Genomic DNA, 27,493 nt, shown 5'->3' with positions numbered 1-27,493 from the left:
CCATCTGCCCCTCTCTTTCATCTATTTTAACCCCTTACCTCCCCAGTTGTAATCTTAAATGAAAACTTCCTTAAAATCTGTAAAACCCTATGCCCTCTTGGCCAATTACTTCTATCACACTCCTTAGCTAAACTATGGAATCCTCCCCCTCTGCTTTACTCACAACCACTCTAATTTCAGATCTCTCCTCCATTCTTAACTTATCTCAAACTGGGACTATTCCTGCTCCCTTCCTACCTAAATTATACTGTTGTCTCTTTCAAACCGCCCTTCACTCTCATCTACTATCACCTCTGACCACTAACATTATTGTTAGAAAAACACTAAACTTGTATAAACACTTTATGACTTGTACTTTTAATTATATTCTCTGTATTACTTTTTACTTTATCTATATTTTAACATTTGTGTTTTTTAAACATATATATACTCTCTGATTTTGTATTTGTATTTTAAATTCTATATTTATGCTTTTTTATACTGTATAGTAAATCCAAAAAAAGAGAATGGCAAGACACTGCTACGTTTCATCAGTCTTTAATGAAACACAGATTTCCAAGGATAAGCGCTTTCGGGTAACAGCCCTTCTTCATATAAAATAAAAGACATTCAATTCAACAATTTAAACTAACATCCAGCCAATGAGCAATCAGTAAACTACCCGCCTTTTCCTAAAGGCGGGCTTCATAGGTACCATATCATTAAGACCTGGGCTCCTATGAGCCATCAGCTCTAAAATCCATTTAGATTCTATGGACTCCGTGAGAAGTTTAACATCACCTCCCCTGTTATTCAGCCTTACATTAACTATGGCTCTAAAATGAAATGTATGTGTGGGATTGGTTTCAACGTGCCTATAAAGGGCATTATGTACATCCTTATTTCTTATAGAGGACAGGTGTTGAAGCACCCTCACCTTAAACATGTTGTTAGTTTTTCCCACGTAGAAACCAGCACACTGTAGTCATTCTGCCATGTAGATCAGGTTAGTGGTCCTACATGTGGCCCTAGCCTTCAAATTGAAAACCCTACCACTTACTGGATGCCTAAAGATGGTATCCCTGTTGATGTATGGGCATGCCTTGCAGATTCCACATGGTGTACTACCTGCTGTTTCCTTAAAGGATTTTTTGGTTAATGTTTTATCCCCACAGAGTAAATCTTTTAAATTTTTGTTCCTCCTATACCCAAAACTAGGACTCTCTCCTATTATGTTCCTTAATTTGCTGTCACTCCTTAAGATGTTCCAATTTCTATTAACTATATCTCTTATGTCTCCAATATTACTACTATAAGTGAAAAATAGTTTAAGGTTATCTGATTTAACATTTGTTGTGAGGGGTACCTTCACTACACCTTCCATACGTCTAAGCCATGGTTTAAACCTGTTATTCCTTTGTTGCTTACTACTATCTACCATCCTGTTAACTAATCCCTCTCTATAGCCCCTATCTCGAAAACAACGTTTCAAATTGGTCACCACCTTTTCATATTGGGCATCCTCCAGGCATATACTGGATGTCCTACTAATCTGCCCTTGGACAATATTGGGAAATGTAAAACGAGGGTGCATGCTATCATAGCACAACAAGGTGTTCTTCCAACAATCCTTCCTGTGTAGGCTAGATGAAAAACCTTCCTTGGTTTGTGAAATACATACATCAAGGAAGTCTATCTCCGTATAAGAATGTTTCACAGTAAATCTTAAAAACGATGTAGTGGAATGTAAATATGTAACAAACAACTCTAACAAAACAGAACTCCCTCTCCATAAAATAAAAATATCATCCACAAAACGGGTATATGTTTGTATATATTGCATCCATTCTCTGTTGTTAAAAATGGTGACCTTTTCCCAATATGAGAGGACAAGATTAGCATATGTGTTAGCGCGAGGGTGCCATAGCTACCCTGAGCTTGTTTATATGTCTGTTTTTCTCCAATGAACACATTGTTTTCCAGAACGATGGTCAATAAAGTCCTAACCAAGGCTATCTTCTCATCAACCTCACCCAAATCCCTCAAAAAAAAGGTTTCCCAAACAAAAAGGCAATTAAAATACCCAAATATTTTTCATGCTACTGCTAAGCCAAACAATTACAGAACAACTTTTGTCTTTACTTACCCACCACACTAAATTTACTATGACAATGCCACTGCTTAGAGTTATGATCTGTCTTACGTGCAAAGTACAAACTAAATGTCAACTTTGTCCTGTTTGCATTACAGCCAAACATAATCACATGATGAAACTTCAGTTCAGACATGTCGTGAACTGCAACACATGGCCTGAGGCAACTGCTGTAGTACAGACACACTGAAGTTACTTTTAGTATTAATGTTTGGAAGGGATGATGGAAGTTTGTGAATATTTGTTGGTTTCTTTGAGGAAAAAGCAACATTAGTACAATGGTTGCAGGTGAACCCTGTTTATAACACATTTTCTGCATAGATTATCAATTTTTTCCTGAATTTTATGCAAATCATGAATATGCAATGCCTCTGTCTGTTAGACATGTTATTTAGTAATTGTAGTATTTAATCATATGGCACGATTCCAACCTGCAGCTATGGTACTGAAAAGTGCTCTGACTTGTGTGTCTGTCAGATATGGTCCTTACAGATTGCTGTATGCAGTGCTGTGGCATGAGTATAACCTAGTCCAGTATCACAGAAAAAATATAAAAAGGATGCCCAGCTTGACATCTCTGCTACTCTTAGAAGCAGCATGTGACACTCCATAATTAGGTCATGTGGAATATATATGATGAGAGGGCATAGAATTAATATTTGTAGTTTTCCCTGATGCTGAGATGTAGTGCTAACATCAGTCTGTCCTGTAGTTTTTCTCTTTATTAGGGCCATTGCTCTGATCTGACAGCTGTACTGTGCCTTGCTGGTGGTATTTAATGTTCTGAGGCTGTCCCTAAGTACAGAGATGCTGTTGTAGAATTATTACTATCTGAAGGTAGAACACAGAGAAGCAATCCAAGTAGAATCTGCATGACAGTTTAGCCACTACCCAATAGCTGTATGTAGTGCTGTGACAGCATTCTGACCCACGAAAGCAACACAAGAGAGATGATAATAATGACTTCAGACTGACTCCGAGAGGAACACTACTTCCTGATGGCACTATGCATTATTTTTTCTCCTATGTCATCCACTTGGTGGGGGTCAGAGCTGTGGCACAGCTTCATTTCTATACTCAGCTGGTATTAGGATGCCCTATATAAGTTAATAACGGATGATGGCATCATAAGGCACTCTTTGATTTACTGAATAACACAGTGGTATGCAAAAGTCCAAAAGAAGGGTCGAAGTCAGACCTTTACTACAGAGATTAGCCAGTACTCCATAAAGGTATAAAACAGTAGCTGAATGTTCAGTGCACTTCTTTGTGAAGAGGTAGGATTGGATGAAGCTTGCCCACATGTTAGTATCTGCTGACATATATTACAGTCTGCATCTGATGACAGCACCAATATGACTGTAATTGTATTTTCAATATGTCAGTTCTTTTAATGTACATATATATTTTGACATTCAGTGGTGTCCCTCTCTTTTTTAATTTCATCAGATGATTGGGGGTTCTAATACTATGACAGGAATGCACACAGTTCCTTACTCAGGGTACATTTAAAGTTCATGAAATTAGGATTGCTTCAGGTTTGTCAGGACTGCTTTTCTCATTGCCAGCTATGTACCCAGAATTTTCTCTTTCTGCAGTTCATATAGAGCTACATGGATTTGGCTGAATATTCAAGTATGCTTGAAAATTCTAATTATTTTCATTAGCCCTGTTGCTCCTACTAGTGTTGGAACCATTTGGGAGCCTTAATTCCATACTGCTTTGGTTCCTTCTTACATATCCTGGTATATATCTTTCAGTAAGCAGTGCACTACAATCTCTATATGTGTAGCAATTTCACTGATTAATGTTGCTTTTGTCCTTTTTTCATTGACTACTATATATGGTTTTCTTGCTTCTAGTTTCTTAGCTGTTGGTGTTGGATAATACCATGTGATCAGAACTTCCTCATTTTCAGTAATTCTTTGTGACTCACTGACTCATGTTCCCAGTGCTTGTCAGCTGCCCATATTCTGTAGTGTATACATAGCAAAAGATCTTACAGACATCTTAGCCATTTATTACGACAGCATGATCTCTATTTTGTTACTTTTCTCCTACCTTTAGAAAGATTCTGTAGATGATGAAATCCCAAACACAGTCTTAGTAAATGTATCTCATAGAGAGTCTAGGTTTGTGCCCTTAGTTTTTTTTTTGGTTCATCTCTTGGATACCACATTTTAAAACACAGCACTTCAGAAGGGAGGGCTTGAAATATTAAACTATTGTTGGGGAGTGTTGCAGAATGGAAATAAATGCTTAGAGAAATCAGGAATTCCTATAATTGTGCTGCACGAATAGACATTTTTGAGGGAAGCAAATAGACAACAAATTAAGTGAAAGTGGGGGATTATCAAGGTGACATAAAAATCAGCAAAAATACAAAAAAATCAATGATTGTTTTGATTCTGAGTTTGAGATGAGTTGGACTGTAAAAGACATGCTGCGTCCAGATCTAACACAGCTTGGACACAATGAGAATCTAACTCACAACAAGCGGGAAAACTCTTTTATAGCACCATAACTAAAGATGGCGATTTAATGCAACCCATCAACCACAGTGCTTACAAATCTTTGAAGAAAATATGTAACAAAAGAGAAAGAATGTAGAGTCTGATGACTATAAATAACATCTGCTGTAGGTGGCTATAAAGGGCATGGTAGGGTTTTCAGTTTGAAGGCTAGGGCCACATGTAGGACCACTAACCTGATCTACATGGCAGAATGCCTCAGTGTGCTGGTTTCTACGTGGGCAAAACTAACAACATGTTTAAGGTGAGGGTGCTTCAACACCTGTCCTCTATAAGAAATAAGGATGTACATAATGCCCTTTATAGGCACGTTGAAACCAATCCCACACATACATTTCATTTTAGAGCCATAGTTAATGTAAGGCTGAATAACAGGGGAGGTGATGTTAAACTTCTCATGGAGTCCATAGAATCTAAATGGATTTTAGAGCTGATGGCTCATAGGAGCCCAGGTCTTAATGATATGGTACCTATGAAGCCCGCCCTTAGGAAAAGGCGGGTAGTTTACTGATTGCTCATTGGCTGGATGTTAGTTTAAATTGTTGAATTGAATGTCTTTTATTTTATCTGAAGAAGGGCTGTTACCCGAAAGCGCTTATCCTTGGAAATCTGTGTTTCATTAAAGACTGACGAAACATAGCAGTGTCTTGCCATTCTCTTTTTTTGGATTTACTTGCACTTGTATTGTTTGGCGGGGCTTTTGCAGTAGCGCTGAATATTATCTTGGATATTGGTTCGTGTTTGTTCAACGGTGCTATGCATGCTATGGAGAATATGACTGTTGGAAAATCATCTGATGGTAGTCACGGTATGAGGAGAATAGGAGATGAGTTCTCCCGTACAGGCTTTAAAGATTTTATTTTCCAGGAGAATCCCCTACTCAATCTGGGGTTTATTGTGCAAAAGGTGGATTTGGCAGGCAGTAGGATTCCGGTTGCCACAGACAAAAATTTTGATGACTTATTACGTGACTTAAGTTACAAGGTGGGTAGACTGCAGCGTTTGCAATGGCAGACCCACCATTTAGAAGCATGTCAGCAATATGGTATTGTGCCACGAGGGATGAGGATCCTGTGTATGCCTACACAGGGGGAATGGTACCCTGAACTGTTAGCACAATGGCAGTCCATAAACATACAAACCAGTTTTAAGTACATGGACCTTTTGAACAGTTTCTTTGCCCCAGAGATAGTTGAGCTCAAAAAAGAAGTGGAGACTTTACAGAATAAGCTAGAGACTGAATTTAGTGAGACCAGTCATCTCACACACTTGGAACAACTTTATCTCACGCTGTCTGACAGCGATGAAAAACTACGTATACAAAAGGTGAATAAACTAAAGAGGGACTACGAAGATTTCACCCAAGGGAATATCTTTGTTTGGCCGAGATATAGAGCACAACATTCCACTACGAGCGATAGGGCTACAAGGAAGCCGGTTCGACGTCAGCAGGAGGGGAGGAGTCTGACTGAGTATCCAGAAGCACCAACGGGAGATGTTTTATCGAGCAACATTGGCCGACCACACAGACCCAATACATCAGGAATTAATGCAGGCGGACCTAATGAGGAGTCACGGGCTCCAGTCATCAATACGGATGACCAACATGCTTCAGCAACAACAGAGAATACTGCTTGTTCAGCGGTTCACAGTTTAACAGATCCGAGTGAAGGCAGATTGTCTGCTCAGCCTGAGGCGTTGGCCTCTGGAGGGGTCAGGATGGGGGCGCGCCCCAAAAATACACAAGGACAACAACGTTTTTTGGAGAAGTTACCAGCACCAGTCAAGAAACGAGGGGCCTGGAAACGGTCCTTGAGCGAGGGCAGAGATCCAAGCAAGAGGAGGAGGACTTTAGAGTGACTTTTTGTAATGACACTGGTATTGTATATAACTTATCTTCTCATGTTTTGACGAATGAAGAGCTTTTTGTGTTAAACAAAGGTTTGACTTTTGTGCCCGGTAGGGCCAGTGTTTTTAATGAGGTTGTTTTAGATTTGATGTTATTTTGTAGAAGTTTAGCTTTAAAATGTGCTTTTGGGACAAATAATTTGAATAGGGCTACTTTGAAACAACCTAGCTGTTATGTACCACCTTTTTCTCCAGCCATGAGTTTGTTCATTAACAGCTGTGAGCAAGACCTGCTGAAATTTTTTCAGACAGGGCAATTTCATAGGTTCCATAATTTAACATGGGCTCAGCAGAAAGCCTTACAAGACTTGTGTAATAATAAAGATTTAATTATAAAGATGGCTGCTAAAGGAGGTGCAGTGGTGGTGCTTGATACAGTTTTGTATGAACACAAGATACAAGAATTATTATCAGATAGGAGCACATACATTCCGATTAATCCACTTGGTGTCAAATTATTGGTAGATAAGGTACATAATTGCTTGAAACTGCTACTATTTGACATGAAAATCAGTGAGGATTTGTTTAAATTTTTATGGATAGAAACTGCTGTTACACCAGTTTTTAAGGCTTTGCCTAAGATTCATAAATCTCTTATTGACCCACCTCTCCGACCTATAGTTTCGGGTAGAGGTTGGGTCACGGAGAATGTCTCCATTTGGTTGGAGTTCACTCTCAGGCCATATGTTGAAAGATTGACCAGTGTATTAACTGATACGGGTGGTTTTTTGAAGATTATAGGTGAGGTAAATCGCATCAAACCACAGGATAGCCTCTTGATGGTGACCCTGGATGTTCACAGTCTGTTCACTGTGATTAGCAATGAATATGGTATTAATGCCATGGGTGAACTTCTGAGGGATTTGGGTGAGGTTGATGAGAAGATAGCCTTGGTTAGGACTTTATTGACCATCGTTCTGGAAAACAATGTGTTCATTGGAGCAAAACAGACATATAGACAAGCTCAGGGGGTAGCCATGGGCACCCCCTGCGCTAACACATATGCTAATCTTGTCCTCTCATATTGGGAAAAGGTCACCATTTTTAACAACAGAGAATGGATGCAATATATACAAACATATACCCATTTTGTGGATGATACTTTAATTTTATGGAGAGGGAGTTCTGTTTTGTTAGAGTTGTTTGTTACATATTTACATTCCACTACATCGTTTTTAAGATTTACTGTGAAACATTCTTATACGGAGATAGACTTCCTTGATGTATGTATTTCACAAACCAAGGAAGGTTTTTCATCTAGCCTACACAGGAAGGATTGTTGGAAGAACACCTTGTTGTGCTATGATAGCATGCACCCTCGTTTTACATTTCCCAACATTGTCCAGGGGCAGATTAGTAGGACATCCAGGATATGCCTGGAGGATGCCCAATATGAAAAGGAGGTGACCAATTTGAAACGTTGTTTTCGAGATAGGGGCTATAGAGAGGGATTAGTTAACAGGATGGTAGATAGTAGTAAGCAACAAAGGAATAACAGGTTTAAACCATGGCTTAGACGTATGGAAGGTGAAGTGAAGGTACCCCTCACAACAAATGTTAAATCAGATAACCTTAAACTATTTTTCACTTATAGTAGTAATATTGGAGACATAAGAGATATAGTTAATAGAAATTGGAACATCTTAAGGAGTGACAGCAAATTAAGGAACATAATAGGAGAGAGTCCTAGTTTTGGGTATAGGAGGAACAAAAATTTAAAAGATTTACTCTGTGGGGATAAAACATTAACCAAAAAATCCTTTAAGGAAACAGCAGGTAGTACACCATGTGGAATCTGCAAGGCATGCCCATACATCAACAGGGATACCATCTTTAGGCATCCAGTAAGTGGTAGGGTTTTCAATTTGAAAGCTAGGGCCACATGTAGGACCACTAACCTGATCTACATGGCAGAATGCCCACAGTGTGCTGATTTCTATGTGGGAAAAACTAACAACATGTTTAAGGTGAGGGTGCTTCAACACCTGTCCTCTATAATAAATAAGGATGTACATAATGCCCTTTATAGGCACGTTGAAACCAATCCCACACATACATTTCATTTTAGAGCCATAGTTAATGTAAGGCTGAATAACAGGGGAGGTGATGTTAAACTTCTCACGGAGTCCATAGAATCTAAATGGATTTTAGAGCTGATGGCTCATAGGAGCCCAGGTCTTAATGATATGGTACCTATAAAGCCCGCCCTTAGGAAAAGGCGGGCAGTTTACTGATTGCTCATTGGCTGGATGTTAGTTTAAATTGTTGAATTGAATGTCTTTTATTTTATCTGAAGAAGGGCTGTTACCCGAAAGCGCTTATCCTTGGAAATCTGTGTTTCATTAAAGACTGACGAAACATAGCAGTGTCTTGCCATTCTCTTTTTTTGGATTTACTTGCACTTGCATTGTTTGGCGGGGCTTTGGCAGTAGCACTGAATATTATCTTGGATATTTATACTGTATAGTCCATACTGTACTTATGTTATATTCTGTTAAATGCTTTTGGAGCTTTTCTCCCTCATGCTCCACTGAAAATAGGCCCTGCTGGTATTGTAGCCAATGACCCTTGTCACATATGAAAAATATATCCCTGTCTTAACCATTATTTAAATGTATCAGGATATGTTTTCTTTATTTACAGCACGTTTAAAAGTAATATGATCATAAGCTCCAAAACAGTTCATACATCTTAGCTAAGTTGTGTAACTAAGCACTTTTATATCATAAACTTAGTTAGATTCAGTTGGTTTTGTATTGTAACTAAGCTGAAAAATGTTTGTCTTTTTGGCTTTACCCGGTTAGGGGTCACCACAGTGGAACTCCAGTCCGCTAATGATTGGCAGTAGATTTCTTTTTTATTTTATGGTGCCGAGTTACCAGCCCAATGCCCAACCATTCACGCATGTCTTTCGGAGGCCACTCAACCACGGGGAGGACATGCAGACTCTACACAGAAGGCCCTCCAGTCAAGAATCGAACAGGAAAACCTCTTGCTATGAGGCAACACTAAAAGACAAGTTTTCGGTCTTTTGTGTTTTATTTTTTCAGCTTTTTGTAACTAAGCTGAAAAATAAAACACAAAAGACTGAAAACTTGTCTTTTACTTTCAGGTTCTGTGTCAGTTTTTTTTTTTTAAGTTAATCTGTTGTTTTCAGTATTATAAGTGACATTCAGCTTTCTTTATTTATTTGGTTATTTATTTATTTATTGATTTGTTTTAGTTTTAAATTGTCAAATACATTGGCAACTAAATTGTGAATTTTGTCTTTGTTTTAATCAAAATACCTCTGTAATGAAATTTTTCCCACAAAATGTGCAGAGTTGCTTATCCTATAGCTGGTCTAAATAACTGCATAAATCCTTTGGTTTTGACAATCATCCTTCAAGGAAACTTCTAGATGTTATTTAAAATGTGTTGACTACAAAGCTGTTGTAATCCATATTTCATTTGCAAAGTTCTTAATAAAAATACAGTAATAAAATATACATTGGAATATTTGTTTTTGTCCTAAATGTGGACTATTAGGAGCATTCTCAAAAGTATGTTATCATCTTTTAAGATCATGCGTCAAATGAGTATGTTGCTAAATCTATATAAGGTATGAGAATTTTTTCTCAAAAGAAAATCTTCTGTCTTTCTTTTAGCAAGGGGCATTAAAGACACAATCAATATGATGATATTATTTAGCATTATCCTTCTAGTCAAACCATAGAAATTGGTTTCCATCCTACAGCTTGATAAGGACCTGATAAATTAGAATAAACTATTTTTCTGATAATAAGGCCAAATTGTCAAGATTGCCTTCAACTGCAGCACAAAAATGATTACAACAAACAGCTGGCAGTATTCACTGGGATACTGGGACTATGGTGCATGTTGAAAACAAGTGGAAGGGTTGGGTGTGCAGAGTGTGACTTTTTTCTGTCATGGCTGTAGTCATTCATAGGGTAAAGGCCATTATGACTGACTGTAAGACATTTGGTATGCATCCATTATCCTTGCTGTGATTTTATGACAGTTATTTAACTGAGTTTGTTCTACTGATTGACTGTGTCAGTCTTATAAATAGTGTCAGCAGTTTTCAGTTTGATTCTTGGCTGGAGTGCCTTCTGTGTACAGTATGCATGTCCTCCCCATGGTTGAGTGACATTAAAGACATGCAGGTAGATGCCTACGTGAATGGGTGTGCCTTCTTTGAAGGTTGGGCATTGGGCTGGCAACTCGGCACCGTAAAAATCCACTGCCAATCATTAGCGGACTGGAGTTCTGCTGTGGCGACCCCTAACTGGGAAAAGCTGAAAGACATTACTTTAGTATTTCAGCTATTTTACAGTGCAAACAAATGTTTTATTTTTTATTTGAAAAAAAGTTAGCACATTACATGCCCTCCTTCATGGCTACTGCAGTAAAAGAACACACCCTAAAATGTCTGTTGCATCAGAAATAATTACCTTAGTACAGATAGAACTAATAAAAACAACCCAATGTACAGATTATGTCAGCATGTAATTCCTACCCACAGAAAATTTTAAATTTTGTGTATTATAAGGAGATAATGCTGATGTTGCCAATGTTGTATTTTTAGTAAAACAGCTATTTAATAAGTAACAGTATTTTGTTTGTGCTTTTTTTGTTCTTTGGGAGTTTCACTACTGTGTTTTCAGGAATTGTGTGTGTTTTGTTATTTTTGTTGTGATACAGATTTCAGTGGAGCTAAATACATCACTTACAGAAGCTAATATTCTGACAAACATATAGGTGCATAGGTTCATACAAGGCTATCTGCCCTAGGGCATTTATAAGCCTAGCCAGAGTATGTTTGGCTTTCGCCACCCATTTTAAATTAATTTTGCTATGCCCTTTTTCGAGGTTAGTATACTGTGCCTCTGTCTAACAGTGACACAGAAGTGATACCCGGGGTAAACCTACGATCTGCCATAATGATCATAAGTAATTTTATACTGTAACATGTTTCTTGTAAGACTTTTCAATGCATTCCTCACCTTTCCATACAAAGATCTTTTTGTCTGCTCCATAATCAAGAATAAAACATTCTTCAGACAGTAGCATAGCTTGTGAGAATGGATTTTCCTGTGCAACTACTGTTACTTGCATTGATCCACTAGCATCAGATACCTGAAGGGAAGAAAAAAAATCAAACTGAAATATTACTGTTGGACATTGATCATAATATAATGTGGTTACATTTCAAAACAGCGCATACTTTTTGTCAATTAATTAGAGCAAATGCTAAGAATAGCAGATTTTCTGTTTTCCTTGTTATTTAGCCAGCCAGCAGCTTTTTGTGTGAGATGGTATTGCAGCAGGTTTAGAGAATGGATCTATGACAATCAAAAAAAAAAACAGATTGTCATAACCCATATGATGAAGACCACATAGTCGACAATGCAGTTATCAAAAAACTGACATAAAGATACACAACACCCACCAATAATATAAAATGCTACACCCCTGCTAATTCTTATACCAACTCTGAGATTTCCCTATAATGGTGAAATGGGCAAATTCTCTAATCCATACTGCACCACAATCTTAGAACGGTAGGGCAAACCAAATTATCAACCATAAGGTCTTTACCATAATGGTTTTAACAATTTGGTCATTCAACCAATTGACATAACCTTAGGGAATATGCCCATATCACAGTCTTGGAGCTGGTATATATAATTAGCAGGGGTGATTTGCTCCCTGCAAAAAACATTTATTTTTTTGTACTCTTTGATCATTTTAGATTCACTGAAAAATGATCACTCTCTTTTTGTTCAGTCTTTGAAGCATTCATTAATTGATAATATATATATATATATATATATATATATATATATATATATATATATATATATATATATATGTTCTTTACTGAGATTTAAACCTCATAATACATGATCCCATCAACAAGAAATCAGTGAGTATAATTCATATCTTTTACAAATTAAAATAAATGTCTTTTTCCACTATCAGGCAATTTCCTTCATTAATTACTACAAACACTCATCATGATGTCACATTCTGTATTGTTTGTTGGTATTAAAATATAAAGTATTATACCCTCTATTTATCTTTTACATAAGGCGTCATATTTCATACGTTAACTATAGAGTCTCGAAAGGTAATAGCCATAATTGTATATTGTGTCATACCCGAATGATCTTTTCAATTAGTCAAAAACAAAATAGATGCAACTTACCAAAGGAGATAAAAATGTCTTATTTATCTGTACCATCCCTTCTTTTTTCACCACTATTTTGCCTTCTGTATTATCAGGTTTGTAATATTTTTATACTTGTCTTAACCATTTGTCTTCTCATTCTCCCTTACTAATAGCATCCATAATATTGTGATACTTTTATATGACAGGTACTTTTGTACAACACATCCTACTGTCAGTATACAAGAAAACAAGCCCAAACTGTTGCTCCTTGAAAATGCCGTGCTGAGGCAAATTCATGACTCCCCCCTATTACAGTCATCTTTCATGCATAAGATCCCTTAAACCATATTTATCCCCCTAGATTTGTGTGATTTAACTCTGATTTCATTGATTATTTCAGATGATTTTCATCAAGACCATTCTGTAAAGTGCAACACTAGCATATCATTGTGGTTTAACTTTCTTTCACTTTCAAAACATTCTAAGGCACTTTATTTGCTTGCCCATCATGACATTGCCAACACAAACATTTAATCTAGTCCATCCATTAGAGAAACAGGAAAAGCATGTCTCATAAATGCTTCTCCTTAATTTTTATTTCCAGGAAATCAACAATATCATAACAAGTTTTCAGTTCCTCTATTGTACTTTATTTTTTCAGTTTGGACACTTTAAATAAAATTTATACAACTGGATTATTAAACACTCTTTGTCTCATAACATTATTGATGTAAGTGTTATATAATTGCCACCCATCCAGCCCTTTTAAGATTTACACAATATCTAATTCTTGAAATATACCTTTTGGCTCAGAATTGAGTAACTTTATTTAGGGTCATATGTTGCCCCAATAAGAGGTGCACAAATTGCATTTATGTATTTTTAGATGCTAATACTGCATCATTCAGCATTTAAATATAAAACACACTGATTAAGCAAAAAACCCAGATGATAATTTGCTATTTGTTAGCCATTCAGATTTAACACACACTAATTAAAATGTAGTGTCCATATCACAACAAAACTAAATAATGAATCAATTGTTTCCATAGGACTGCACTTAGTCTAGAGAAATAATTATATCATATATAAAACCATACATTTTTACATTGTTATATTTTCTAATAATGTAATTGTCTCATCTCAAAAAAATAAAATAAAACATGAATAAATAGACACATACATAAATCAAATAAAGAAAATAACATGAAAAAATAAAAATACTGCTATTTGTTGTTGCTAACTGAAGCGTACTTATTTACCTTAGTTGGAATCATGGGCTATCCCAATATCTAGTAAGCATCATGTGATAACACCATGATCTATTAAAAGAAATTTTTTGAATGTAAGAAAAGTATGAATAGGAATCCCCTACTATTTTATTTCTGCATGTACAACATCTCTAATGAACAGACCACTTTCTTGCTTCAGTAATTAAACACTGAAGTACCATTTTGCCATGGATAGCACACACCTCCATTATGATTAATCTTCTAGAATGCAGTATACCAGTTACCATTTATAGGTTTACAGATTCACTAGACCAACTGCCCTTGAGGGCCATTTTAAGGCTAGCCAGTTTCCCTTTTAGTACTTGAATTAACCCATCTTGCTTGTGGTTAGATTGGCCTTACTAATCCCATGGTTGATAATTAAATATTACCATTAGCACTCTTCAAGAAAAATCTTGATGATTGGATGGGAGATAGGAAATTCACCCCGGGGATAACTTCTGTGGCTCTGCTTGACAGGTGCACAGGAAAATAATTTTCTTGGGTGGCAAAATCCAGGGTACCGTTTGGCTAGGCTTATATAGGCCCTAGGGCCAATAGCCTAGTACCTACCTATGAACCTATGAGGGGACCTATGCATAACTTAAAACTTTTAGGTGCTATCTGTGTGTATTAATAATACAGAAGGTAGTCCTAAGTTAAATTTTCTATTACCCATCCATAGATTCAAGATGTGCTTTAATTATGCTCATTCATTCATTGTTGCTCCAATTGTTGTTTAACAAACATTTGTGGTTATAACATGTCTGACTCGAAGATATGAATTTTCTCTCACCTACTGCTCTACCACTGAACCCAGAAGGCAACCAAATTAGAAGTTCCTGCATATTCAATCTGCATTAATTCACATAAGAAATGCATTGTCAACTCCTTCAATGTAGCCATGACTTCCTCTGCTTTAGTAAAGTCCATATTATACCATCACAAAAGACTCTTACCACTGCAACTAATGCCATGTACATTGCAGTTTATCTATTTACATTTCCTAACAGCACCTGAAAAATGCACCTTTGCTGAAAATGTGCATCAGAATAGTTCTGAACTACATGCATGGTTTGCCTGCCACTGTGAATTTTGGTTTTTAATGTTGGTGCTACATTTATCAGAACACTTGCTTTTTCATACTTATAACCAATCACATTTTTCCTAAGAGCATTAGCCTCTATTGCAGTCAGTTTTTGTTCCATACTTTCTAGCTAACCATGAAGTTCTTCTACTCTGTTTCCGTTGCTTAACAGGTATCATAGCAACGTGTTGATCATGCAAAAACTGTGTTTAATCACTTTTGACTACTTGCAATTTTATATATATATCCTGCCACAAGTCTTGATATGAATCACAAAGTGAATTTTACCTGTTCCTCTCGCTGCCTGAAATTTAATTGAATTATTTTGTAGCATCTACAGAATGTTGCTTTGATGACAACCATCCCCATTAATACTTAATATTGCACATCCCTTCCTCTACAGTCATATTCTCAGTAAAAGTCTCTATAATTCCTGTTATCTTTAACAAACGAGATCTGTGTATTTAACAGTTTTTGTCATTCATGCTGAATAACTTTATGTTCTCACAAAAAAAAAATCACTTTTATTAACCATTATTTAAGGAAAGATCATGGGAGACAACTAGCTTTGTCACGCACCATGACACTTCACTAGTAATTCTAATCTTATGATGGGTATCAGTCAGGTAAGGCCAATTCAGATGCTTGTCTAATTTATGAGCAACCTAACAACACTGTGAAGGAGGACCAGTCCCTTACGGCATATACTCTGCTATGTCATAGCTGCACTACTAGAATTGAAACTATATGACTTACAGTATATTCAAAAGCCATACCAAAATTTATTGTTTTTATCTCATATCCAGTCTGCACCTCCTGCACTGCTACCAGAACTTCTTTTTAGAGCATTAAGTAAAAATGAAATTGAAAAATGAATTGGAGGGACAAGTGCATCCCTCAGAGAGTACCTCGTCTATGGAGAAGGCTTCCCATCCATGGAAACAGAGTTCTTCCCTGACCTGTTTCAGACATAACCTTGACCAGTGGATGGAAAATTAGAAATTCACTCCTGGTCTGGTGATTCTAACAGACAGAGGCAGATTGGAATTGCTTGACTAGCCATGCACTAGCTTACATATACCCATTAAAATAACCAATCTTGTTGGATATATTTGAGGAGCCTAGCTAGTCTTATAAAGGCCTCTGTGGTCATTAGTATAGCACACACCTATGAACCAATTTGTCACAATGCGGAGAAGCATAGGTTCTTATAACAGACAGGGAGCACACTCCTTATCCCGTGGGTCAGTTTTCATACCTCTTTGATCAACTCTGTGTCCAGCGTAACCTATGGATTTTCTTTTCAAATAACTCATAATAATCCCTTTGTATTCCACTAATTTTGACATGTAGGTTTCTGTCATTGTTTTTGTATTGCCATTTCCACTAAAGAGCCATTCCACACTTCCTGCAAAAAAATATTTCTTTATATCTTCAATAAGCTTCCTAAATTTTGTATCAAAGTGTGTGTTTTAAAAGTGATTTGTTCTGTAACCAGGTACTTAACTGCAACAATCACATCTGTCTTTTGTTTTCTTTTATTAAGGAAGGAAAAAATATATACTTTTCTTATTTTTCTTTATAAAAATTCCAGCATTTATTACTCTTAATTTTTGTTATTAAATTAGGACTTTTAGAATAAAAATAATGTGACCGTGCATATTTTTGTTAAGTTTTCTTCTTCTTCTTCATCTTTCAGCTACTCCTGTTAGTGGTTGCCACAGTAGATCGGTTGTCTGCAGAGCAATTGGCAATGGAATTTTTTATGGTGCTGAGTTGCCAGCCCAGTGCCCAACCTTCACAAAAGGCAGATACATTTAATGGGAAAGCACTGTTAGTATCACAGTATAAATAAGGAACGTTTGATCATGTTGCCACAGAATCTATGCATATATAGAAAGATCGAAGCATTTGATTAGATACTTTAAAAGTGTATTGTTCAGGACCCTAGTGCCAGTCCATAATGTTTCACAGAAACATGTACGTTAGAATGAATACAGATGGCTGTCTTGGAAAAATGAAAAAATGTTATAATAGTATAACATTCCCTCCAAAATCATTTCTGTCACAATATTCATAATATTCAGTTGTGAGATTTGCTGAGCTGTTTTTATTTTCTCTATAACTACAGACAAATCCATTGCTTCCAACGTGTGACATTTAAGTGCAGTTCTTTTCACAAAGATGCACAGTTTTTAGGTTTAAATCAGCATTATCTAACTTGTTTATCACAATATAAAATATAAGTAAATGTTTATTTTTATTTTAAATACCGTCTAGGCAATTTGTCGCATTAACTAACTTATTCAAAATAAGCATTTTTATCCTCTTAAATACATCAAAATCAGAAGACAATGGAAGAGTCTGTCTGTTATATCTGAACAAAATCTGCTGGGTTTATAGTATCGTCATACATTTTACAATTTTAACCTAACATTTAGTTAGGTATGTTTAGCTGATGTCCAGATATGGTAACTGTTAATCACCAGCTAATGCAAACAATTCTTCCACTGTGGAATTAGGGTCCTATTCTAAGCATTATTAGTCAGAGTTCCCACATATCCAGATAGAGGTGTCCATTTGCATGGAAAGAACAAATGAGTTGGCACAAAGAGACAGTTTAGTTCAGTTTCTAAATTTACATTAAAAACATGTGGATCTGACTTTGAATTGATAAGCCTTGAAAAACGTGAAGATAAAATGATGTATGTGTGTAGCAGTTATTTCCAGTGTAGTTAGCTCACCTTTAAATTCCTTGGTATGTTTTACAAAATACCATGTGTGTGCGTGCGCATGTGTGTGTGTGTGTGTGTGTGTGTGTGTGTGTGTGTGTGTGTGTGTGTGTGTGTGTGTGTGTGTGAGGAGGGGTCTTAGACAAGTAAGCTACAGAATGCCATTCTATATATTTCCTTAAGAATAAGTTTTCTATACCTACTTTGGTCTAGATCCATCCCTATCAACCTCTTCACTTAAAAAAAATCTGGACAAAGCCTAAAACAATGGGGTGGGGTAAACGCTCAAAAATAGGGACAGATTTTAAATATTCCTCTTATAAAGTTACTAGAATAACATGATTTGTGTTAGCCTGCATTTTCTGAAGGATATGAAGTTTGAAACTCAAATGTGTGTCATTATTTACTGACTTCAGTCATCAGTGATTTGCCAGAAAACCAAAATGTTATGTGGAACAGACCAAACATTTAAGGGAAAAATCTGGACATTGTGCGAAAATATGGACAATTGAGATGTATGCCTAGATTTGAAAGTAACAACCCAAGTTAGTTTCTTTACATTGCCTTTGAAAGTATCTTTAACTCACAAAAGGACAATTACATCTACATACACATACTTTTAAAGCAATCTTACACTCTTTTAAGTTCTATATTTCTTAGCAGTATTAATTACAGTGACATGTCCAATTCTACTTCAAACACTTTTTTAATATTTACTTTTACTGTACATATGACTGGAGACAATTTTAGACTATCTGTTCCAGTTATGCTATGTAAGCTTTCAGCCCATGGAGGAATCTATAATTCCACTTGCAACTCTCAAAGCAAATCATACGTCTTTCAGAGTAGAAATGTTTATGTTCTTTCTTTTGAATGTCTATTCACTAATAATACTTTTTAACAGACTGCTGTTGAAAAGTGCCATTTATTTTCACATCCTTTCTAATTGTTGTTTAATGGTAAGATTCTGTGGCTGATTACATTTACAAGACTTACCCCGGGATTCATGAAGCTTGCGCCAGGTGCAGGCATAGCATCGGCAACACCAAATATGGCCGCCGAGAGATTCAGGTACGAGCTGTTTCCACGTTCACTACCTGGGTACGCTACGCCCACACAACTCCCGGGCCCTGTATGCTAATTACCCCATGTGCAGCAGTGTAGCATGCAAATGAAGGTATGTAGTGATCCCAGAAGTGGTGCAGGCATAGTGTAAGCATGCAGAAATGTAAACTGTAGAAAACGGTTTACATTTTTGCAAACATAAAATTGGAGCCATGACAGCCAACCAAACACATGTATTATATTGTTAATATATGCCAATGGCTAAATATAAAATTAACATTTAATATATATATAGTCACACTTTTCGCAACGTGGAAGCACAGGGCAGCGATGCGCAAAGGGGATTGCAAGGAAAATATAAAAATATAGAATAAAACCGCAATGAAACACATATCACAATTTCCCCATAATAGTCAATGGCAGGCATGCTACACCATACATACATGCGCAAGGGTTGCTAAGGGGCTGTGACAGTGTTATCCGCAGTAGCTAGGAAATAGTAGGCAATCAAGAAAAAGCTCCCCTGCACGGAGGAAGTTGCACGGCAGAAACATATAATAAAAAATGAAAATAGCCAGCAGCAGGTTGACTGTGAGTAATGATAGAATTTAATAGTAATAAGACTTCATCAAACAGACTGGTTTTAGCCTGGATTTAACCTGACCTTCTTCAGTGTTATAAAAAACAAAAATAAATACAGGAAGCCTTAAATAATAAAAAATAAATGAGAAAATGAACATGATTGGCTGACAAAAAGCATCACAAATATTCATCATAAATATTCATTAAGCCCTGGATTAAACAGAGCACCAAGTTTAGTGATCCATTTCTTTTCTTTTGTATTAAGTTTATTATGCCAACCAGATTTGTGAGTGCGATCCCCAATAATCTTGTCAATGACAATAAAATGAAATTTAGCTGTCTGATGTTTCAGTGTGTGTTTGTATAAAGCATTAGTTAGTCTTTTACATTTGATGTCATTCATATGCTCTGACATACGTAGCTTAAATGGTCGGGAGGTCTGGCCAATATAAAATGACTGACAGCTGCAACTTGCCATGTATATAACCCAATCTGTGTTACAATTAGCAAAGAATTTTATGTCATAAACTGTACTAATATTTCTGCTGATGAATTCTTTAGATTTCAAAATGTATTTACAATTATTACAATGGCCACAAGGAAAACAGCCAGTAAGTTTGTCACCCAATATAGTAGTTTGATAAAGCTGGGGTAACATGAAATCAGAATGGTTCTTATAGTGATTGAAGTGAGCCCCTAAGTTTTTTCCTTTTCTGAAGGAAAATGAGCAAACATTAGGAATCAAGATGTTTATTGCAGCATCCGCCTTCAATATATTCCAATTGTCCTTGACAATATCTGTAAACCTGTTAGTATTTCTACCAAAAGTGTTAGTAAAACATAATATATTTGAAGACAAAGGTTTATCTTTGTATGTCAATAGGTTCTGTCTGGTGAGACCCAATGCATGATTCTGTGCCATGGTGACATAACCCGAACTATAACCCCTATTGATGAATCTATCATGTAAGTCCTGGCAATGATGTTTGAAACTATCATCATCCGAACAGTTGCACCTGATTCTAATAAATTGTGATTTAGGAATCTTTCTGGCAATATGCTTTGGATGATAGCTGGAGGCGTGGAGTAGGGTGTTATATTGTGGGAACTTCCTATATACCTCAGTGTTCAAGGTATTATCATCTTTTCTGGAAATCAAAACATCCAGAAAGGTGATGCAGTCTCGATCATAAGTAATCGTGAAATGAATTCCCCATTTATTATCATTTAGATATTCCATAAACTCATTGAGATATTCAATATCAGATCTCCACACCATCCAGCAATCATCCAAATACCTCCGCCAGATGTCAATTTCTGGCAAAAACAAATTATGGGTATCATCATAAATCAAGATTTCTTCAATGTATGTCATGGATAAATCGGCATAGATGGGGGCAAAGGATGCCCCCATAGCAGTTCCCTTAATCTGTAGGTAACATTCCTTATCATAAAAAAACACATTTTTTGTAAGCACGTTCGGTAAGATTAATCAAAAATGTGTTAAAGCCAGGTTGATAAATATTTGCTTTATACAGCCAGTATTCGATCGCATTCAAACCTGCCCAATGAGGAATATTGGTGTATAATGAACTGACATCTAATGTGCATAGCCACCAGTTTTCCTCAATTTGCATGTCATTAATAATACTTAGAAATTGAGTGGTATCTTGGATCCTAGATCTAACCCAAGAGAGCAAAGGTTTGAGATGTCTGGTCAAAAATACAGATAGGAGCTCAGTTAATGATCCAATACCAGACACAATGGGTCTACCCCGGGATTGATGAAGATTGCGCCAGGTGCAGGCGTAGCATCGGTGTTCTAACACCAAATATGGCCGCCGAGAGATTCAGGTACGAGCTGTTTCCATGTTCACTACCTGGGTACACTACGACCACACAACTCCCGGGCCCTGTATGTTAATTACCCCATATGCAGCAGTGTAGCATGCAAATGAAGGTATGTAGTGATCCAGGAAGTGGTGCAGGCGTAGTGTAAGCATGCAGAAATGTAAACCGTAGAAAATGGTTTACATTTTTGCAAACATAAAAATGGAGCCATGACAGCCAACCAAACACATGTATTATATTGTTAATATATGCCAATGGCTAAATATATAGCCATTGGCATAAAGAAAATGTACAAAATATAAAATTAACATTTAATATATATAGTCACACTTTTCGCAACGTGGAAGCACAGGGCAGCGGTGCATAAAGGGGATCGCAAGGAAAATATAAAAATATAGAATAAAACTGCAATGAAACACATATCACAATTTCCCCATAATAGTCAATGGCAGGCATGCTACACCATACATACATGCGCAAGGGTTGCTAAGGAAATAGTAGGCAATGCCATGCAAGTGAGAGGAGTAATAGTGAATCACAGATTCCCCGCTGGTGTAAGGATGCACCTCACAGTGCATCGTTATAACACCAAGGTGTGGCCTTGAGATAAAGATGACATCAAGAGAGGGGTGTGTCGCCATTGCTGTAAGCACATTGGAGCATTGCTAAACCGGTTGGCCCCTAGCTAGGCAAAGCTGCAGGATAGGGGTGTGTTGAACTGGCCAAAGCTATGCTTAGCTGAGAGTACACAAGGTAACCAAGTATGCATGTGAACGGAGATGAAAATGCATGTAAACCTGGTAAATGGGTTTGTGCGGTGCACACTGCAGCTGAAACAGGAAGGATATAGGAAAGAAATAAGGAAATGCTGCAGCAGTAAAATTGGAGTACCAATAACTAATTAACACCTAGGAGCCTACAGTGGGCCATTGACAACAGCTAACAAGGCTGCAAGCAGCTACATGCAGAACAGGAAAGGGGAGGGGCTGTACTGCAAAGAAAACAGTAAAGTGTCAAAGCAGAACAAAGCCGATTTGCAGTATATCAACTACAAGGCACATTTTGCCATGACTGGGTAGGGAATGTACAAAACAAGAAAGATGGCAGGTGGATGCATGCCTGATAATGAGAGGGGATCCAGGTTTAAAAGTGTATTAAAGGGCAACAGATTAATCAAGGCAGGCAAGCAGATCTCCACAGTAAAGGCCCCACACTTGCAGTACTCATTGCAAAACCCATACTTAAGACACTCTGCAGCTGGAATAGCTCATACACACTGACTGACATCAGCAGCATCCATAGCACAATAGTATAAAGTGTGAAAGCACCTCATACACATTTGTGTATTCCCATACACTCTGCACCAGTGGTGTATACAGACGGGGAACTTTTAGTATGTACATGTTAGGGGCTGCCATAGCTTGATCCACCAGCATGTGTTGGTGACTGAAGATGGTGTGGAGGATGATGCACACAACCACCGCAGGCACCAGAGGAGGAGGAGAGTGTTCAGACCCAGGGTAACTTACCAGGGGCTACATGATCTGGAGATAGTAGAGCATTACAGGGTGGACAGGTACATCCTACAGCAACTTGTGAAGCTGTGCCGGCCACACCTCAGAGCCAGAACAAACAGAGGGGAACCCATCCCAGTGGATATGAAGGTATGTGTAAGCCTGAGAATATTAGCTACAGGTACCTTTCAAGGACCAACTGGGAATATCATGCAGATCTCACAGGCATCAGCATCCAGGGTACTACAACAGTTCCTGGATGCCATGTTACCACATGCCAATGAGCACATATACTTCCTCCGAACGCAGGAGGAGTTGGCCAGCAATATGCATCTCTTCCACCATGTGGCAATATACCCTGTAGGTACTAGGAGCAATAGACTGCACACACATACACATCAAGTCACCATCCAGTGAGTAGGGCAGGTGCTACATAAACCGCAAGGATACCCCTCCATCAACTGCCAGGTCATGTGCAATGCCCAGGGCATTACCATGGATGTGTGTGCTGGCAGCCCTGGAAGCTATCACGACTCCACCTCTGACATGCCTCACAGATGTATCAGTTATTTGCCAGGGGGGACATCCCAAATGGCCACCTGGTGGGGGATGCTGGCTATGCACTGGAACCGTGGATGATGACTCCCATCAAAAATGCACAAACACCCATGCAGGAATGCCATAATTATGCACATGCACAAGCCAGAATCATCATAGAGCGTGTGTTTGGGATTCTGAAATCAAAGTTCCATTGCTTGGACATATCTGGTGGAGCCTTGCAGTACTCTCCAGGCACGTGTGCCCACATCTTCATAGTATGTGCCATGCTACACAATATGGTCCTGCAGAAACAGCTGCAGCAGGGACAGAATGATGAAGGCCATCACAGCCCACTACCATTACCAAGGGTCCCACAGGCAAAGAGGTATTCAGACCACAGACACCCTGAGCCAGCCCCAATAGGCAGACGGAGGCATGCCCAGTATGCCCATGCCTTGGCAAAGAGGGAACATATAGCACACACAATGACAGTGTAGGCGCCTAGGGACTGACACCTTTCTCCACCTGCACACACAGTAAAAATGGATGACGCACACACAAGACTACCTGTAAATTGTCATGTATAGGCAGTCTACTGTGTGCATCCAGCATAGGCAGCCCTCAACTATTGCACACAAAACTGCCATTGGCACAAGGTAAGTCAACACCTGAACAGTAAATTAAGCTATCAGCATGTGCAGATACTGTATCTACAGATTCATAGGTAAGTACTTGGCCAACTGCCAGAGGCCATTCATAAGCCCAGCCAAAATGTGTCAGCTTTTGCCACCCCATTGATTCATTAACTGTCCCTCTATGGAGCAGAGCCAATGGCGGGATCCCTGGGGTGCATCTACTGTTCCCCATCCACTCTTCAAGGTTTCTCTTGCAGAGTGTTAATGAGGGGCTCTGTATAATGTAGTTAGGGATGTTGTTCCAAAGTATGGATAGTGTCTGTGACAGGAATCTGTCCCTCCAGCATATTCCAGTTATTGTTGTGGCAAGGTTCAGCTCACTACAGTGTGTGGGTCACTGTGACATCGATTCCCATAAGTGGAGCATATCCATTAAGCCTGGGTTTGACATGGCTTTGTTGGCCAGTGGAGATCATCTCTGGGTAAACGAGATGCCACTGAGTAAAGCAGGAGTTTATTCAGTCTTGCTGCATAGGCCATATGTTGGAGGCCAGTATTCCCCTTAGTGAGGTACATTTGTGGACCTCCCAGCTGTTGGAAGTGTCTTCTGAGGTGCAACCCAAATGGGTTATTATACCCTATGATGGGTTTGATGAGTGATGAGTAAAAGAGCACTATAACCCCAGTATGTCTAGATGGGAATCCTTTAGAAATCAGATGGCCTACATAGAAGGATGTCCTAACTACTGTGGAGATTTGATTGTCAAAGGTGAGATTACTATCTACCTTAGTCCCTAGATACCCCATTACCTTCTCAGTATTAAAGTGTCTGCCACTTATGTGTTAATATGCGAGTGCTTAATATTCCACAATGGAATGACCATGCAGTTAGTGGCACTTGGCTGGAGGCCGTGATGGTGACACCCTGTGACGGTCTCTGTGAGGCCCCTTGAGGGATGTCTGTGTCAGCTGGACTATCAATTATGGCTCCCAGTTCGCAGTCATTGCCAAACATGGTTTGCCGCAGTCCACCTGTGTTTGCCTGTACCTCTGAGAAGTATATGCCAAACAGTAGGGCTCCCAGGACTGAGTCCTGTGGGACACCAGTCGTGACTGGTCAAGAGTTGGATCTGGAGACCACTAGTCGTACCATGTGGGTTCTGTGTGTTAGCACGTTGGCAACCCAACCTGTGATGTATGGGTGTCTGTACAGGCTGGTGTGTTTATCAATAATACCTGAGTGGGGCATGGTGTCAAAAGCCTTGCCGAGGTCCAGGTAGTATGTGTGAACCACCTCCCCCCTCATCTAACGTCTTGGTGACTGTATGTAAGATGTCAAACAGGTTCAGTAGGCATGAACTGCACTTAACCAAGCTGACCTGGGTTGGGTCACGTGTCCAGTGGTTACCAATGTCTTTGTTAATGAGGGCCATGATGCGATCCATACCATTGCAGACCAGGCTAGTAAGGCTCATGGGGTGGTAGTTACCATGGTCAGTTGTGATTTTAGATAACAACTATATTTTTTTTGAAGGGCAATATTTCCAACAAACCAAAGGAGTTGCTATGGGGGCAGCGTGTGCCCCTGTTTATGCAAACCTTGTTTTATTAGGGTTGGAGAAATAGTTTATTTTTGAAAGTAGGTTATATTTGGATATTTTGTTTTACAGCAGGTACCTGGATGATATTTTTATTTTATGGAAGGGTACCAAGGAAAGCATTGCTGGTTTTGTTGAATATCTAAATGGCACTACCCATTATTTGAAATTTACCTATGAGTGTAATGAGAAAGAAATTCACTATCTTGATACCACCATCATTAAAGATATGTGTTGCTTTAGATCCAAGGTGTATAGAAAGAAAACTTTTTGTAATTCCTACCTCCATTTCCAAAGTCACCACCCACTATACCAGAAAAAATGTATTGTCAAGGGACAGGCAATCAGAATTTCTAGAATGATTTCCCAACTTGAGGACGTCATTAAGGAATTCAGTGACCTGAGGAACATGTTTCTGGAGAGAGATTATCCACTAGAATTTGTAGAGGGTATTTTACAAGAGGGTTTGAGAGAGTGGGGTTCTAAATATGAGCCTCTACTAGGTAGAGGTCTTTCTAAAACCAAATATTGTGAAACAATAGAGAGTCCTACCCATAACTTCTCCCAGGCATGTGTGGTGCAATATAGTACACATTATAATGACATCAGAAATATACTTTGTAAGAATTGGAACATTTTTAGGGGTGACCCTAATATTTTACAAGCAGTGGGTGAACAGCCTATTTTTTGTTCTAAAGTGGGCCACAACTTGAAACTTACCTTGGAGGGTAACATGAACAATAGTGGTGAAAAAATGAATGAATTCACCAAAGCTTGTGGTTGTTGTACACAGTGTAGATATATACTATCGGCTGCTAGTTTGGAACTTGATAATATCAACCAGGACACAGTGTTTTTCAAAAAAGGTAACTGTCAGACTAGCAAAATAGTTTATCTGGCAAAGTGTAATTCCTGCCCGGGGTTTTATGTTGGGAAAACTGAGAGGGCTCTCAGGTCCAGGATATATGAACACTTACACTACATTAAGAATTCAAAAGAAGCCAATGCCTTATTTAGGCATAGTAAAATATGTGTTAATTTCTCTGGATTTAAGTTTGGAATATTAGATACCATTGAAATAAACCCCAGGGGTGGCAACTGGAAAAACACTTTAAACAAGAGGGAACTGATGTGGCAGCTTCATTTGGCAGTTAATCTGTGTCCAGGATTAAATGATTTTATATCTATCTTGCCTGCTTTAAAAGAAAGAGCAGAAAGGGTTTAATTTTAACACAATTTCTTTACAGAAATGTATTTTATTGTATTTTTAGTGTTTATAGTGTATGCCTTTAAGGTATTAATTTATTCAAGAGATCTTTTGTTTGATTGGTGGGATTCCTCACCTATCCTGTGACAGTGTAGTATATTTAAATCCACATGACTGTTTGTATATTGTTCTGAGGAAGTCAATTTTACTTTGATGAAAGTGCTCAACCTGAAAAATAGACTTGTGTCTACTCATTCATAATACACCATGTCATGTCACATTGCAACACCTAATTTCACAAACATATGAACATTAACATGTATCAGGCATATGTACACCAACTGACTGTCACATTTGTTTTCACTAGTGAGGAATGTCTGTAGTAAAATTTATATTCTAAACACCATTAACATTTGTACATATCTCAGATGCCTTAATGGTAAAGTCAGTGAGTGTGGTGTTCATGGTCACGGGTTCAAGGGCTGTTAAGTTATTTTGAGGGCCAGAATAAGGGCTGTTGGATGCAGGTGGATTAAAGCACTCTTAAGCAGTTGGAAGCAGGTTTCCACGGGTTTGCACGATGTAAGCAGTGCTGAAACACAGTAAACGGAGAAGCGCTTCACAGGTTTAACCTTTGCTTAACGTCGCTCAAACCACGGGCAGACC

At 38.1% G+C, this 27,493-nt stretch overlaps 1 protein-coding gene across 1 annotated transcript in view; it reads right to left on the bottom strand.

The window, feature by feature from the left end:
* Positions 1-27,493, bottom strand: part of SCIN (scinderin) — a 1,026,348-nt gene that overhangs the window by 482,191 nt on the left and 516,664 nt on the right. Inside the window, exon 6 of the mRNA XM_044066756.1 lies at positions 11,577-11,709. Coding sequence (XP_043922691.1) covers positions 11,577-11,709 — 133 coding nt within the window. The remainder of the gene's footprint in view (positions 1-11,576; positions 11,710-27,493) is intronic.

The sequence above is a fragment of the Protopterus annectens genome, chromosome 3.part1 (assembly GCF_019279795.1).
Source record: "Protopterus annectens isolate FY-2018-M chromosome 3.part1, PAN1.0, whole genome shotgun sequence".
Taxonomy (NCBI): Eukaryota; Metazoa; Chordata; order Ceratodontiformes; family Protopteridae; genus Protopterus; species Protopterus annectens.
This window is presented reverse-complemented; position numbering and strand designations above follow the sequence as displayed.